The 16,744-nt window shown below is 48.3% G+C and overlaps 1 protein-coding gene and 1 long non-coding RNA gene across 4 annotated transcripts in view; one reads left to right on the top strand and one right to left on the bottom strand.

The window, feature by feature from the left end:
• LOC115289078 overlaps positions 1–16,744 on the top strand; it is a 23,940-nt gene that overhangs the window by 3,120 nt on the left and 4,076 nt on the right. Inside the window, exon 2 of the long non-coding RNA XR_003907361.1 lies at positions 2,420–2,550. This is a non-coding gene — a long non-coding RNA (uncharacterized LOC115289078). The remainder of the gene's footprint in view (positions 1–2,419; positions 2,551–16,744) is intronic.
• THNSL2 (threonine synthase like 2) lies at positions 261–15,599 on the bottom strand. 3 transcript variants are annotated; one of them, XM_029936288.1, is made up of 9 exons: positions 15,490–15,599; positions 13,597–13,831; positions 11,967–12,161; positions 11,406–11,558; positions 7,209–7,439; positions 4,077–4,225; positions 3,849–3,974; positions 1,567–1,718; positions 261–1,169 (listed from the first exon to the last, which is right to left on the bottom strand). In XM_029936288.1, exons 2-9 carry the CDS (start codon positions 13,817–13,819, stop codon positions 944–946), a joined length of 1,455 nt encoding a protein of 484 aa, XP_029792148.1. In that variant the 5' UTR covers positions 13,820–13,831; positions 15,490–15,599; the 3' UTR covers positions 261–943. The 3 variants fall into 3 exon arrangements, with proteins under 3 accessions (XP_029792148.1, XP_029792149.1, XP_029792150.1); XM_029936289.1 differs by lacking the exon at positions 15,490–15,599 and adding an exon at positions 15,144–15,204; XM_029936290.1 differs by lacking the exon at positions 7,209–7,439.

Below are 16,744 nucleotides of genomic sequence, written 5' to 3'. Positions count from 1 at the left end.
TTTTTTAATGTTTATTTATTTTTGAGAGAGACAGAGACAGAGTGCAAGTGGGTTGGGGCAGTGAGAGAGGGAGACACAGAATCTGAAGCAAGCTCCAGGGTCTGAGCTGCCAGCACAGAGCCTGACCTGGGGCTCGAACTCATGAACTTTGAGATCATGACCTGAGCCAAAGTTGGACGCTTAATCAACTGAGCCACCCAGGCGCCCCTTGAAAGTTTTTAATGGCTGAATCAGGTAATGTAAGAAATAAAGACATTTAATTGTAAATTAATTACAATTTTAAGAAATGAAAAATTCAGTGTGTTAGTCATGTAAGTCACATTTCAAGTGCCCAGCGTCCATATGGCTGGTAGCTACTGAGTCCGAAAGTGCAGGGCTAGATCGTGAAAACAGTAGAAGCAATAGAACATGCCCTGGTGAAGACAAAGTACACCCTACAACTGATAAATAAGAAATCACATATCAACTTAACCTCCCCAGCCAGGGCTTCCCAAATTAGAATGCACAGAAGACTTACTCAGGGAATTTGTAAGAACCGCAGATGTCCAGCCCACACCCAGAGATTTCCCTGCAAAAGTTTGGGGTAGGGGCCAGAAGTGTGCATTTTGAGGGGACCCAAGGGCCACACTTTGAGAACCACGGCACAGTTAGCGGGCAGACAGGCAATCGCAGGGATGCTGCAGCAGTGGTGCTCCCACACCATCTGGAACACCCCGTCCACACATGCCCCCACGGCCAGCATCTCCAGTAAGTAGGCACATCGCCACCATGGTAAGAACATAGAGCAGCTACAAAACAGAGCAAAGCCAGCTGGTCCCCAGACCATGCTGGGCAACCTCCTGAGAATCTCCTACACCAATTCTTGATGAGAAGGTATGCAAAGCAGTTTAGAGGGCGTGCCTCCCTGGGGTCTGGAGCCTGAAGGAAGCCAGATCTAGCCTGGCTATTCTGGAGCATTCAGGAAGTGACCTCTCTGCTTCGAGCTTAGGTCCTCAATGGTGTTCCGAAGCATCAGCGTCCAGTCATCACCCTTCCGCATAGGCGTGCAGCGTGTCCCCTTGCTCTCCAGGGCTAGGATCTCCGCAGGGGTCTCTGGCATCAGCCCAGCCGCCAGCACAGCTTCTGGGAACTTGGCTGCAGAGGCAGGGGCCAGACAGCACCGGGGAAGGCTGTAGGGTGGAGCAGGTGGGAACAGGAGGGCGGATGGGAGAACAGAGGGACGCAGAAGGGAAGAAGGCAAAGAGGGAGAGAAGGAGGACCAAGGGAGAAAGAAAGAAACAGAGACAGGCATTTGGTACCTTGAACTTATTTCTACAATGACGCTGCTAGGGAAACTGTTCTCCTTTGTTAGAGTCCCCACTCAACCACCACCTGTCACAGGGCTGTCCCTGGAATACATCACACACCCTCTTCTGGGATCACCGTTCTTGGGGCACAGTTCCACACAGCACCAGTCACGCTCAGCCAAGCCATTTGTTCAGACTCCCATCTCCTCTGCTTGGGGAAAGGAGGGCCCCTGAAAGCCAGAGTACCCCAGTGACCCAGGCGCCCATGCATGGCCCGTACCTGGGCTGCTGCCGCTCTGTCTGCTGGTAATGGTAACTCACGGCCACGGCTGAGTGAGGGCAGAGCAGGTACCGGTTCTCTTCCCAACAGCGAGCCATGGTCCGGGTGATGGACTCATCCGACACTGACTCAGATGTCACTGTCTCTGAAAGCTGATCGGGCCCAGGGTCAGAGGGGCGAGAATCAGGGTTGGGGGGAACCCAGGGAAAGTGACCAAAAACTCACTACAAAAGATAGCCAGACAACACCAGAGACTCAGACGAAGTCTTCAGCTCAGAGAGAAGCTGGTTTCCCCCGCTTCTCGGCTTCCAGTTGATTCACTCAGCTTGGGGGAAGGACTGTTTGAGTTTCAAGTCAGTAAATTTAGTGAGGATTAACTCATGAATCAGCAAATTAGTATATCCTCTTGTTCAACAAACCAACAAAACACAGAAGGTTAAGGGTAATCAAACAATCCTGGTGTTTGTCATTGGTGCATCCCTTTCCGTGGGTGCAAGACACACCTTTGAGTCAGTTTCCACCCATCTCTGGTAGCACCTCCTCCAGGAAGCCTCCCCCTTCCACTCACAGACAGAAGAAGACTCCCTTCTCACTGCCCCCTCAGTGTGGATGGTTGAGCTGATCATTCCCTGAAAATGTATTGCAAGCTATTGGGGTGCCAACACCTTGCATGTACTTGACTGCAACAGTGACCAGGGTGTAATAAATCATTTGTTCAGCTGCTGTCCCATTAGGGTTCACAGGGAGACAGAGGATGTGTTTTCTTTATCTTTGTAGCTCCAGTACGTACCACAATTCCCCACGTACAGTAGATATGTTGAACGAATGAATGAATGAATGAATGCTGTTCCAGCAGATGCAACGTTCTGTACATTGTACAGCCAGGAGGAGAAGGAAGACACGTGGGATCTGGCGTCTGTTTTCATGGAGCACCTCATTTACATGAGGAGAAGAAATGGGGCTACCAACACAAGCCATTAACCAGTAAGTTGCTCTTTGGTTGTACTATGGTCTGAATGTTTATGTCCCTTCCCCAAAATTCATATGTTGAAAACTGAATCCCAACGTTATGGTCCTTGGAGGTGGGACTTTGGGAGGTAACGAGGTCATGAGGGTGAAGCCCTCATGAGTGGAATTAGTGCCTTTATAAGAAGAGGCCGGGGAGCTAGCTAAATGTCTTGCCACCATGTGAAGATACGACAAGACCTGGCAGTGTGCCACTTCTACCAAAGTTGCTCTCACCAGAACCCAACCATGCTGGCACCCTGGTCTCAGACTTCTGGCATCCGGAACTGTGAGAGAGAAATGTCTGTTGTTTAGAAGTCCCACCCAGTCTCCAGTACTTTGCTCTGGCAGCCCAAATGAAGATTCCGGTCTGCATGGATGCCTAAACCCAGAGAATTCTATCCAGTTCTGGGAACAAGCCTTTAAGACTGACTTTGACTATGCAGAATTAGGTCACGGAAGGGATAGTTGAAGGAACCGCAATATCCCAGCAGAGAAACGAAGATTCTCTTCAAGTATGGGAAACAGACGCTCCCCAGTGCACAAGCTAGAGGAAGGAGATTCTGGCTCAACACAAAGAACTTGGTAATGATTAGAGCTGATGTAGGCTAGTGAGGACCTAGTCACTGGATATATACACTGTCTGGATGACTTGGTGGGAGAAAATTAAAGGCACCATCAACATATGAAATTCTTTCTCTTGATGTAAAGTAAGTGGATCATCACTAGGCTGCATTAAAATAAGAACAATCCTTCCCAACCAGATTCTTACCACTCTGAAGAAATAAAATTTCTCCATTCCTTAAGAAAAAAAGCTCAAGAGGACAATGGTCTCTGTCCATACTGGATGGGCCAAGTGGCTGACAATCAATAATAAATTTAAAAAATAATAGTTAATGTATCAAGCCCTATGTTTCCAGGCAGTATACAAAGTGCTTCGTGGGCATTAATTGACTTAAATCATCAACAATGCTGTGATAGGCATTCTCCTTAGCCCTACTATACAGATGAGGAAAGTGAGGCACAGAGTTTAATAACCTGGCCCAAGCTTTCACAGCTGGCTTGGAGCCAGGCCCCATCTGACTCTGAACCAATGCTCTCTACTGCCTCTCCTCATTCAATAAATCCGTCCATAGAAAGAGACTGCCAAAGGGCCACACTCATAGCAGATGCTCAAGAAACAGGTGTCCTTTTGCCTTAGACATGATTTTCAAGCCCACATTGGGTTTCATGGCTGCACCCTTTGCTTTGTCCGTGGTGCGTGACTGGGGACTGACCTTGCTGTGCAGTTCCTTGGGTAGACTCACTCTATGGGTCCTTTCAAACTGCTCCATGAGGGCTCTTGTCACCTGGCTGTCAGAGCCAGAGAGCAGCCAGAAGATTCTCTCCATGTTGTAGGGCACCTGGAAAGGCAGGGTGCCAGGGATCACAGTGATCTCAGTCCTTGTCCATTCCCATCCAATCAACAGCTGGGCCAGACCTGCATACTTTCCCACAGGTCCTACCTGAATGTCCATAGCTGATGCCAAGGTCTGTTCAACGGCCTCAGACAGAGAGAAGTCGCCCTGCTGGACAGTCCTGTGGATGATGTCATTGCGGTTCACTGCCACAACAAGGCGGATAGGCAGACCCATCTTCTGGGCAATGCACCCAGCTTAAGACAAGTGAAGAAAGAACAAGGTTTCCTCAGACATGGCGCCCAAAGTACAAGAAATAAAATGAAATTTAGACAAACTGGACTCCAGCAAAATTAAGAAACTCTTGTGCTTTGTGGAGATTTTGAAGATTTGTGTTCCAAAGGACACGATCAAGAAAACAAAGAGGCAGCCCATAGAATGGGGAAAAAATTTGCAAATCATGTATCTGATAAAGGACTTGCACATAGAATATGTAAGCAACTCTTCTGACTCAACAATAAAAGCATGAATAACCGAATTTAAAAATGAGCTAACGTCAGGGCACCTGGGTGGTGCAGTTGGTTAATTGTCCAAGTCCGGCCCAGATCATGATTTCACGGTTTGTGGGTTTGAGCCCTACATTGGGCTCTGTGCTGACAGCTCAGAGCCTGGAGCCTGCTTCCGATTCTGTGTCTCCCTCTCTCTCTGCCCCTCCCCCCCACCTTTGTACACTCTTTCTCTCAAAAACAAATAAACCTTAGAATTTAAAATAAATAAATAAATAAATAAAAATAGGCAAAAGACTTGGACAAACATTTCTCCAGAAGGTATACAAATGGCCGATGAGAACATAAAAGAAACTCAATATCATCAGTCATCAGGAAAATACAAACCAAAATTACAATGGCATACTGTTTCATACCCATTAGGATGACTAGAATCAAACTATCAGTGGAGAAATGAAACCCTCATATATTGCTGGTGGGGATATAAAATGGTGCAGCTGCTTTGGAAAAGTCTGACGGTTCCTCAAAAAGTTAAGCATAGAATTGTTATATGACCCAGCAATTCCACCTCTGGGTATATATACTAAAGCGAAATAATTATAGAATCACACATAAACTTTTACACTAATGTTTATAGCAGCAGCATTCATCATAGTTACAAAATTGAAACAATCCAAATACCAATATTAATTGAGAAATTGATAAACAAAGGGTTGTACATGCACACAATGGAATGTTATTCAGCCATAAAAAGGAATGAAGTACTGATACGTGCTATACTATTGATGAAACTTGAAAACATACTAAGTGAAAGAAGACTGACACAAAAGGAGTGTGTCAGTTAACTGACTGAGCCACCCAGGTGCCCTAAATGGATGAATTGTATAGTATGTGAATTATATAACAATAAAGCTGTCACCAAGAAACAGGAAAGAGGAAGAGGAGATATTATGGTGCCCTGAAACTGTTCTCCATCTCTCTCTCCCCCCTCCCTCTCTCTCTCTCTCTCTCTCTCTCTCTCTCTCTCTCTCTCTCTCTCACACACACACACACACACACACACACACCGGCATGCACCAGGTACGCATGCTCACTACTACTTGCAGACGAGAAAATGATGGAGGTTCTGGGAAGAGAGAGCACCCCACCCAAAGCCTGCTGAATGGCACAGTAAGCATTGGAAAGAGGTCTAAGTCCAGAGCACATGGTCTTGCCCCCCAAAATCAGCCTCCTGGAAGCAGCACCTCCAGATGGCACCTCCTGGAGAGGCCCCTTGGGAGGATGGAGCAGCACCTTGAGCCCACATTGGCTGCAGTTCCTGTTTGCATGGAGCAAATAAGGAATTCCTCACCCTGTGGGAGGGAGAGCCCCAAAAGGTAACGTCATACTTCCATGGGTGGCTTGTCTCTGGCAGGTCGTTAAGAGGAGTTTAGGGATCACCACCCCACCCCAACATCACCCTGAATTTTGCAGAAGCACGTTCACGTTCTATTTCACTTGATCTGCATGTAAACGTCATGATATGTATGGCAGAGGAGACATGGACACTCAAAGGATGCAGGGCTTAAACTGAAACAGCAGGCTCCCGATGGAGCAGAGGTAGAAAGGAGCACATTCCGCGGGTGTTACTTGGTGCCAGCCACGGTGGCAGGCACTGGGGCACATGCAGGCGGCATCACTCACTGGGGGTGATGCACATGGGGAGCGCGGTGGGCTTTACCCCCTGGATGGTGGCGACGGCTGGCTATCCTTGCCTAACTTCCAGCTCCCTGCTCTTCCCATCCCCGTGTGAGTGGAAGAACTGACAACTAAGATGCTTTCACAGTGGCATGTAAGCCATGCTTGGCACACATCAGAAGCAATGCCACTGTCAGAGCCATCAGAGACAGTAATGCCTATCAGGAGGCAGCCTGACAAGCTCATGAGGACGCTGCCTCCAGAGCCGGCTGGCCTGGATGGTCATTCCAGTTCTGCCACTGACCAGTGTGGAAGCAGGTGCAGGCAGGCTGAGTCCTCTGTGCCTCTTACACAGTGGAGATGACAGCACTGTCCTCCTCATGGGTGCACGCGAGGATTAAGTGAGGTGATGCATGAAAAGCACTGACAGCAGAGCCTGATAGGTCGCAAGTGCTGGATAAATGTTTATTGTTATTCTAGAGGAGGATTTTAATGCCACGCAGGGGAGACAGCGCTCCACCCTTACAAAGTTCACACACACCCGTGAACTCTCGGGACACCTCACAGCAGTCCTGAGGGATACGATACACTATCGGATACTGCTTTTATAGCTGAGTGGCAGAGGCCCTGTGGCCACGCAGCTGAGGCCAGAGCTCCAAGGCCAGCCCTCTTTCCATCTCACATGGTCTCTGGGGAGTGAATCTAGGAGCAGGAACACGTTGTGCCAGGAGCCCTTGTGGTAGGCAGCAGGCCAAGGCTGGGAGCAAAGTCCGTATCTCGGGAAGAGGGCGCTGCCAGGCCAGCACAGCGGTGAACCTTGATCTCATCTGTCCACACTCTCCTGAGCGGGGTTAGCCCATCTTTCCCTCCTGCAGTAAGAGGTCGGGATGTCCTCTTACGGAGTTACAGAGAAGTTTGCTGAGGGCTTGCCTGTCACTTTCAGTGCTAGGACTCATTCTGCCTCCTCATGGTTGCAGCCGAGGTGTGCAGAGGCAGGAAGGACTAGGGCCAAAGGCATTTTTCCGGAAAGCCCATTTCTGCCCAGGGTTCTCTTTACCTGCAAGGTTGCCTGCAGCCCCTGTCGGTACAACCACCTCCACAGGGGGCAGGGGCTCCGGGTCCAAGGACGGTGCGCACTGGAAATAAGCGAAGAAGTGATGGGCCATTTGCACGAGGACCCGGGACCAGTTGATAGAATTCAGGCTCATGAGATTGTGCTTCTTGACAAAAGCGACGTCAGCAAACACAGCCTTGATCGGCTCATCAAGCTCATCGCTGTTGCCCTCCACTGTCAGGGGAGAGAGGGAGGGTGGCTCTCAGGAGCATGAAGGACCCCAGGTGGTCAGCACTTGCCTGCACCAAGACCGTCCCACACTGAGCCCATCCTGCCGGGACCTTCACTCGGCCTTGGGTTTCTGCTCTCCCATGTCGTGGCTTGGCTTTCTAGATGCAAAATTAAGCAACTCATGGAAAAAAAACCCATGCCTCATATTCTTGTGGTCATACTTCCAATATTTCTATCATTATATAAAGTTAGACATAAAATGTCAACCTTCTGGGATATTGGGAAAATGACCCCTCTTTGCAGTCCGTGCCCCCTTCCCCACTCTCTAAGAGCAAGGAGACATGGTTTATGAGGCTGTGAGTGGCAGGAGGCTGACCCTTTCTTTATTCCACAGTCCTCTACCAGGGTGTGGGGGTAAAGAGTCACTGCTTCCCTACGGTCTGACCTTCTTCCCTTGGTGAGATCACAGAGGTGTATTCTGCTCCCTGCTCCTACGTGATAGGGAAGCTGGCATGGACCTTTCCTCCCTGAGCTAGGTGTGTACCCAGTCTAATTTATGGATGAATTGTTCAGTAAATTTATGGGTGAGTTGGCTACTCGTCCAAACTCCTCAATCAAGCCCAACTAGCAATCACGCCAATATGGACCTCTTCTCTGACACCTGGGTCTATTTCTCCACTGGATCCAAGCTGGGAGGAGAGGGGTAAGATTTACTGTGGGAAGTGCAAGAGTAGGCGCTGAGACTGTTATTCATTCCACCCCTGGCACTGAGTAGTAGCAATGAGGCTAGGGGACTGACTCTAGATCCACGCCCCAGGGGATGGTGCTGGAGTTCTAGAAAAAATTCACTGCTCTTAAGACAGAGTCACAGGAAGAGAGACTTGGTTACATTAAATAAGCATTATATGCCCCAAAGGGAATGAGCCTTAGGATCAGGGGAAGGCAGAGCAGAAAATGCAGAATCTGGGTCCCTGTTGAGGGACTGTGGACTCACTGAATCACCTGTTTAGGAGCCCAGCACCCATCTAGACTTCCAGTTATGTAACCTGGAAAATATTCCTGTTCAAGCTGGTCTGAGTGAGATATTCTGTCACTTCTGGCCAAAACCATCCCAAATAATGTATAACTAGCACTTGCTGATTACTTTCTGCTTAGGAAGAACCTGGGTGGCTCAGTTGGTTAAGCATCCAAATCTTGATTTTGCCTCAGGCCATGATCCCAGGGTACTGGTATTGAGGCCCACATCCGGCTCTGCGCTGACAGCAAGGAGCTTGCTTGGGATTCTCTCTCTCTCCCTCTCTCTCAGCCCCTCCTCCATCCCCCCATCCTCTCTCTCTCTCTCTCTCTCTCTCTCTCTCCCTCTCAAATAAGTAAACTTTAAAAAAAGAGATTCTTTTTTTAAAAAAAAGAACCCAGTATAAAATATATATGGAAATTAATGCCTTCATTTAAAAAAAATGTTTTATTTATATTTGAGAGAGAAAAACAGAGCACTAGCCAGGGAGAGAAAGACAGACAGGGACAGAGGATGTGTGCTGACAGAGGAGAGCCCCTGGAGGGGCTCAAACTCACATACCTCAAGATCATGGCCAGAGTTGAAGTCCATGGTTTAACTGACTGAACCACCCAAGTGCCCTGGAAGTTTATGACTTTATAAAACATCAGTGTCCAATACACAACGATCCAGGTGGTCCGGCCCTACTCCCTGAGCTCACTGGTCTAAGGGAAAATACATATCTACTGTTAGCTCTGGAACTAACACATATCCTCCTAGAAACCAAATCGGAAGATTCCAGAAAGGAAGAACCTGAACAGTGGTCTTTAGAAATAAAAATTAATTTCTTTAAATCTGCTGCCTTGAGGCGCCTGGGTGGCTCAGTTGGTTAAGCATCTGACTTCAGCTCAGGTCGTGATTTCACAGTTTGTGGGTTCGAGCCCCACATCAGGCTCTGTGCTGACAGCTAGCTCAGATCCTGGAGTCTGCTTCAGATTCTGTATCTCCCTCTCTCTCTGACCCTCCCCAGCTCACACTGTCTCTCTCTGTCTCTCAAAAATAAATTATTAAAAAAATCATTAATAAATCTGCTGCCTTATTTTCTTGAAGCTCAGAGCATGTACACAACAGGAATGCCCCCTTGAGCCCAACAATAACACATTTACGACATATTGCACTCAATACCATTGACATTTCTACCACTATTTTACAAATGGGAACCATTCTCCAACCCATGGTCAGGAACCAAGCATACATACATGCCATTTTTTAAATTCAGCTTTCTTTTGTGAGATGGAGAAAGAGAACGCAGGGGAAGGACAGAGGGACAGGGAGAAAGAGAGAGCCTTAAGCAGGCTCCATGCCAAGCACAAAGCCTGACCTGGAGCTGGATCTCACAACCATGAGACTATGACAGTGAGATCATGACCTGGGCCCATATCAAGAGTCAGATGCTCAACCAACAGAGCTACCCAGGCTCCTCGTCACATGCCTTTAGATAAAAGCCTTCCACTATTTGGTACAAGGCAAGAGGGGAATAAGTGGCAGGCCAGAAGTACAAAAAGTTATTCACTGCTTTGATTGTAGGCAAAGACTGCCCTAGATCCATAACTAGTAGTTTTAGTGCTTAGGGTATAACAGAGACCCTCGGGAGCCCAAATAATATACATCAAAATTTTGCAATAAGTGCAGAAAAACGGAGCCAAATATGGGCAACCACCAAAGCTAATGTGTAAGATTTTGCCAACACCTGTATTAGCTAAACCCGGAACTTTTCACGGACTGTGGATGTGCTTGTTAAAGGGAAGAATAGAAGGGGCCTTGTGCTTACTTCTGAACAAATGAACAAAGGATATTCATGCTACACCCATGGGTAAGGTTTCTCTGCACTATGCTCCTTGACAAAGCTGGTGTCCTGTGCAAACGTCCTCTAAGGGATCATACCAGGAGACCAAGTGACTAGTAAGAGGAACATCTTCTGCCACTACATTTGCTCTCCTGCCAGATAAGTGACCAAACCAAACCAGACCACCTGGACAGCCTCCCCAAGCCCACAGTGTATACAGTGTAGAAAACTTCACCAAGACCCCTACTGCTCATACCCCACCCCTACTTTGGAGCTACCTGGGGTCTAGCTACGTGTGAGAAGTGGGAATAAAAGTGTACGGCTCCACTCAAACTCACCCTACCCTTCTACGCCTCAATTTCGACAAAATAGATACCCTGACATGAAAGGAGATAGGTTTTTGTGTTGCTGCAAATGCAAAATGCCCAAATTCCTGATGTGGCCCAGGAAGGGGTGTCTCTAGCAATGGGCATCACTGACTGATTTCCTGTTTTAAATACTTAGACCTGCTGGGGCGCCTGGGTGACGCAGTCGGTTCAGCATCTGACTCTTGGTTTCAGCTCAGATCATGTTCTCATGGTTCATGGGTTCGAGTCTCTCCCTCTCTTTCTTTCTCTGCTTGGGATTCTCTCTCTTTCTCTCTCTGCCCTCCCCTGCTCACTCATGCTCTCTCTCTCTCAAAAATAAATAAACATTTAAAAAATAATTATTTAACTTATGTTTGTGACCTCTAAACTTCCAATGTCTTGGAACAAAACCCAAGTCACTTGGCTTGGGCTCATGAGTCTGATGGGTGCCTGTATATATATATGGTCCCAGGAGACTGAACCTGCATAACGGTGGCATGCTTTGGGTTATGGTTTTCAGCGTACACTTCTCAGGTTGGACTGTCAGTATTGGTTTATGTGCTTGTTGCCTCCAATAGCTTACGAAACCATGTTGCCAAGAGCTCGCTCAGAGCTAAACCAAGGCATTTACCAACCTCATGGCTGATGAAGGAAGGTAGGGACAGGGAAAAGGCAAGAGGAAGGATGGTCAACTGCCCAGGTTTATCCCAGCCCATCTCCCAAAACAGACCCCCCACAAGGCAGGGCCATGCTTTCCCTAGAGCTTCCATCCCAACCCTCACCTCCAAACACATGGACATTCTCCCTCAGCACTGTTGTCATCTGGAGCTCTTGAATCTTCGTGCAGTGACCCTTGGGCAGCAGAACGATGATGTCCATGTTCTTTGCCCCCTGAACACTCTCAATGGCGGCACTTCCTGTGTCCCCAGACGTTCCTGGATGGGAAGAAAAAAATAATCCTCCCCTTTAGAACAAGGGAGATGGAAAAGAAAAAACACATCCTTAAAGGATGGCTGCCATGTGAGGCAATGTCTGTTTCAAATACCTGAAGAGTACGAGCCTTGTACTTAATCTGGGGCCCATTAACTTCCTAGAGATCTGGGGATGGAAATCAGGGCATCTGTGCCCTTGGTACCATATTGTCTTACGTATTTTGTGTACTTAAAAATATTATTCTGTGAAGGCTCCATAGCCTCCCTCAGACTGTCAAAGGGGCCTATGGCACAGAAGAAGGTTACAAACTTTGTTCTAGAAGAACCAGTAACACACACTCCTTTGGAGATGTGAATGCGGGGCATCCTGTGGATGGATGCTGGCAAGTGAGGGGCCCCAAGAGGGCTCACCTACGACCACTGTGACGTGCTGCTTCTTCTTCTCCAGGAAGTACTGTAGGAACTGTGCTGTGCAGGACAGGGACAGGTCCTTAAACGCATACGTGACCCCATGCCACAGCTCCAACACGTTCAGCCCGTTCCTCATCCTGGACAGATGGACCACCTCTCTGTGGCGGAATCTGCTGAAGGCTTGGTCGATCAGACCTGTGAGGGGAGAGGGGTTGGACGCTGGAGGAAGGGCATGATCTCTTCCACAGGTTCTCTCTCCATCTCTTTACACTTTTGAATTTGAAGTTTGTATTTCCTGTGACCAGATGAGAGTGATACTCTATATGAATATAATTCCATAATCCAAGAAAGAAGATAGGAACCATACTGTCCATAGATTATTTATAGTGAAGAGAAATGACACCATCGAACTTCCAGTTTTTACTTTGTAAACGTCATTTTTGGATTTCTTGTGTGTGTGTGCGTGTGTGTGTATGCCAACAGAAGTTTGATTAAACAATTATGCAACAAACAAATCAATGTCTCCTCTTTTCTAATGTTCTTTCCTTTAAAAAAATTTTTTTAACATTCATTCATTTTTGAGACAGAGAGGGAGAGAGCACAAGTGGGGCAAGGAGAGAGGGAGACACAGGATCTGAGGCAGACTCCCATCAGCACATGGGACATGAAGCTTGAACGTATGATCCGCAAGATCATGACCTGAGCTGAAGTCAGAAGCTTAACCCATTGAGCCACCCGGGCACCCACTAATGTTCTACCTAGAGAGAGGATGTTCTTTATTTGCTTTTGCTTTACTAAATCTCACATCAGTGATAACAGAACCTTGGGTTGGTTTACATATAATCCTACCTAAGGCAGGTCATCTTAGGTAGTGCTTCTCAAACTTAAATTAGCAAACCAATCACCTGGGATCTTTAAATGCAGATTCTGGTTCAGTAGGTCTGAAGAAGCCTGAGAATTCTGGTAAGTGCCCAGGCAATGTCGTGACTGCTAAGAGACCACATTTTGAGTGGCCCTCTTCTTCCCAGCCCCAGGCTCTCACCATATGTTGTGATCATATCACTTGTTTGACGCATGGACCAGCAGCACTAGTATCTTCTGGACACTTGGTAGAAATGCAGAATTCTCAAGCCCACCCCAGACCTACTGAATCAGAATCTGCATTTTAACAGGTTCCTCTGAGCAATCCATGGGTATATTCCAGTTTGAGAGGAGCTGGTCCAGGATACTCTCCAAGTCCTTCTAAAATTACCATTCAAGGAAATAAAACAGTAATCTGAGGATCCAAGTGCTTTGTATACAGGTAGGAAGCATCCCACCATTCAAGCATCTCAGGATGTTGGTGAAATTTCTAGTCTTGAAAAGGTTTTTGAACAATAAGTGAAAGGGAACAATTCTCTGCAGATGCCACAGGGCATTCATTTTATTGGAGATGGAAGGTGGAATGGAATGGATGAATCTTTGGGGGAGATTTCCATTTCTGGGATTCCAGAATCTGGAAAAAAAATCCTAACTTTGGGAAATAGGGCTAGGAACCTCCTAGGAGTTTAGTGAGGGATTTGCAGCTCTGTGGGGGAGCTGGCCTGGCTGGGGAGTGAGGTGGGAGAGTAGGGAGACTGGGGGTGCTCACCATTTAGGACATCTCTTGGAATGAGCTCAGTGCCGATGAAGAGGGTACACAGTTCCTTTACCAGGCCGGGGTAGGAGAGCGCACTCCACTGGCGCAGGGTCTCTCTGTTCAAGTGGGGGAGCTCCTCCGGCATGAAGAGACCTCCATCAGGAGCATAGCCAGAGAAGAGGGCTTCCTCAAAGTTGACCCGTGGGGCCATTCCCCGAGTGCTGATGTACCACATGATCCTGGTGGCCTGCAGAGGGAACAGTTCCAGACACATCTGATCACCAAGCTCAGTACCCTACAGGGAGAAGCTGAAGCATACACAGCTAGCCCCTGGACGACGACTCATTTGGGGTAGGCATCCCAGACTGAGAGACATGGAGCCCCGTTGAGTCTTATGCCAGCTTCATCTGGAACGGTCCGAACCATGACCTCTCCAATCCAAATGCGGCAAATTCGCTGACCTTAGGAGAGGGGAAACCGAGGCACATGAGGAAAGGAGAAGGCTTGTTGGTCCTCACAGTTGAGGAATAAGGGACCTGGGGAAAGATAATAGCAATTATAAAGTAACTGCCATTTTGATAGCCCTCTTGATAAAGAGAGGGCCACCAAAGTTGGTTATACACCCTTTTGAGAGGTGGCTGGGTCTCCTTCTGCTCAAAAAATAACCACCTTCAACGGTTATACAGCAATGCTGCCGATAACCTAGTGGTTCCTTACCCGGATAGTTTGTTGGGATCAACTTGGGAGCTATAAAAAATATATATATTCCTATCTAGGACCCTCCCAGATCAATCAATTTAGAACCTCTATATGAGAGCTCCTTCGGTGAGTCTATCAGGCAGCCAGGGTTAAGAATACAGGAACTAACTTATCCCACGTTGCCCAGGACCCTCCCAGTTTTAAAACCGGAAGTTCCATGTCCCAGGAAACCCCTCAGTGCCAGACAAACTAGAATGGTTTGGTCATCCCAGTTAAAAATCAGGGTCCTACTTCTCAGCCTAACCCTGGAAGAGTTAGACGTGCTGTCGAGCTACCCTTAATACTGTCGAGCCAAGGCTAACTGGCCCTGTGTGGGTTCTGGACTCTCTAGGGTAGTGGGGAGGGGGAGTGTCCAAGGACACTTAAGGCCTAACTCTGGTTACAATGTCACATCAGTTAGTTTCCCAGGAGCCAGGTGGCCATGTGTAGGAGCTGAGCTTGAGCTCTGAAAACCTTTCTCTTGTCCATAGCAGTGAATTCAGGAGCTCTGATTTTAAAGCTCCAAGGCCGGGAAACATTTCAGGAAGGGCCCGGCATGGTGAAGACATGTTCTGATAAAGGGTGGGGCAGAGCCGATGGGCACTTGGACTTGAGCGACTGAGTCTCTGCCCCCTGAGCCCAGGCAGCGCCCCTCAGGGTGGAGGCTCCTGCAGGCTCAAGGTAGGCGCAGCCTGTCTAAGGTCTCCGGGCACCAGCCTGGCTAACCAGGCCCTGGGTCAAAGGACAAAGGGCTGCAGGATAAGGCACACTCCTAGCCTCTGAAAACACTTCTCAATTTCCGGGTACAGGGGAGACCCTACCGAAGGCACCAAGCCTCAAAACCCTTGACCCTCCAAGGTTCCTCCAAGTCCAAGCACAGTGCCCCAACTAGACTACAGAAGGGGGGCAGGGAGGCCGACACAGTCACGCGGAAGTCAGGGTTGAGCGAAACCGAGAGAAGTTCAAAGGCGCAGATAGAAGGCTGCCAATCTGCCGCGATCGGCAGGAACGGACACGGGGAGGTGGGCAACCGGGCCTGCCTGAGCGCGGGGAGCCTCGGCCCGCTAGCTCTGGGAAGAGGGGGGGGGTCACCGCAGCGGTCGAGCGGCGCCACTCCGGCACCAGGGCCGGAATCAGCAGACCTGGGCCGGGAGGGGGAGCGGTTACCAGGTCCGGACGCGGGCGGCGGCGGCGGCTGGTGGGTGGCGGGGTGGGGGCTCGGCAGTGCGCGCTGGACTGGGCCGCAGGCCTCGGGCTTCCGCGGGCAGAGTGAGAAGGGCCACGGGGGAGTGAGGCCGAGAGTGGAAGAAAGCAGTGTGGGAGGAGGGGGAGGAGGGGAAGCAAGGGAGGAGAGGGAGGAGGGCGCCAAAGGGAAAGGCAGTGGGGGAGCACCTATTTAGTCCTCACTTGGCATGTTTTTAAGGCACCTTGTTAATCGATTACTTTCAGTCTCTTAATCTCATCGCAGCTCTGGAACCTATTTTTTTCAGATTAGAAGACAGAAGCCCTTATCTTTGGGTTTCATGCTTCTAGCCTGCAAAATCAGATGTCTGGACAGACTCCTTGCTCCTGAGACTGGGGCTAGTCCATAAGGAATTCGGAATCCACAAGGATACGTGGTGCAGGAAGCCAGTTTTTCTGAACTCATAAGTTGAGCAAAAATCTCCTTGTGAGGTAAGGCGGGTTTGCAAGGTCTTTCACCATCAGATGGTGGCCGACATCTACACCCACTCAACCCCCACCCAATTTCTGCTTGAGCACCAACCCCCAAGGCACCTGACTGATATCAAGAATGACTTGCCTTCTTATGCTAAAAATATGTGAATTTTACCTTATGAACAAACTTGTTGTAGGAATTTCTTCTTTTGGGATTATAGAAGCAAATATTACATTTCCTGAGAAGACCTGTTTTTCTTCCCCTCTGAAAAACAGGCTATTGACCCCTGCTCACAAAGAACTAACTCTTGCCTTTACTATGCTAAAAACATTGCCTTGTATTTAAATGCTAAAGATACCTTCCCCATGTGATAAGCATCTAGTCACCTACTTCAATCACTATTGATAAAGATCATGCATGAGTCTTCTACCAATCTATGTTCTGGGAAAGTTTTAGATACCAAAGAATTTGTCATCAGAAATCATTGTCTAAGGTAATTGTCTAAGGTACCTTCCACCTCCCATACATTTTTTCAGTAAATAAAGCTGACTCTCTGGTCAGTGCAGAGATGCCTGCCTGGTGAGCAGAAAGAAGCCGAAGCTCTCTCACTCCCTTTTGCTGACATCGTCCATCCTTCAGGGAGCCCTGGACCTGCTGGAGCTGGACTCTGGCAACATGGCATTGTTTTAGCTCAACAGGTTTTTTTTGTCCAAAACCACTTTTTATTAAGTATAGATCTAGTCTAGAGTGAAGTGTGTCCCCAAA

The sequence above is a fragment of the Suricata suricatta genome, chromosome 4, assembly GCF_006229205.1.
Source record: "Suricata suricatta isolate VVHF042 chromosome 4, meerkat_22Aug2017_6uvM2_HiC, whole genome shotgun sequence".
Taxonomy (NCBI): domain Eukaryota; kingdom Metazoa; phylum Chordata; class Mammalia; order Carnivora; family Herpestidae; genus Suricata; species Suricata suricatta.
Note: the sequence above shows the minus strand (reverse complement) of the source record. Positions and strands in the feature narration are given on the sequence as shown.

Bases quoted from the DNA above. Each gene is read 5' to 3' on its own strand.
- THNSL2 (XM_029936288.1), bottom strand. From the start codon at position 13,819: ATGTGGTACATCAGCACTCGGGGAATGGCCCCACGGGTCAACTTTGAG. The intron at 3,975-4,076 runs GTAGGACCTGTG...CTGCCTTTCCAG, and splicing joins CATCAGCTATGGACATTCAG to GTGCCCTACAACATGGAGAG. The intron at 1,170-1,566 runs GTACGGGCCATG...TCCACCCTACAG, and splicing joins ACAGAGCGGCAGCAGCCCAG to CCTTCCCCGGTGCTGTCTGG.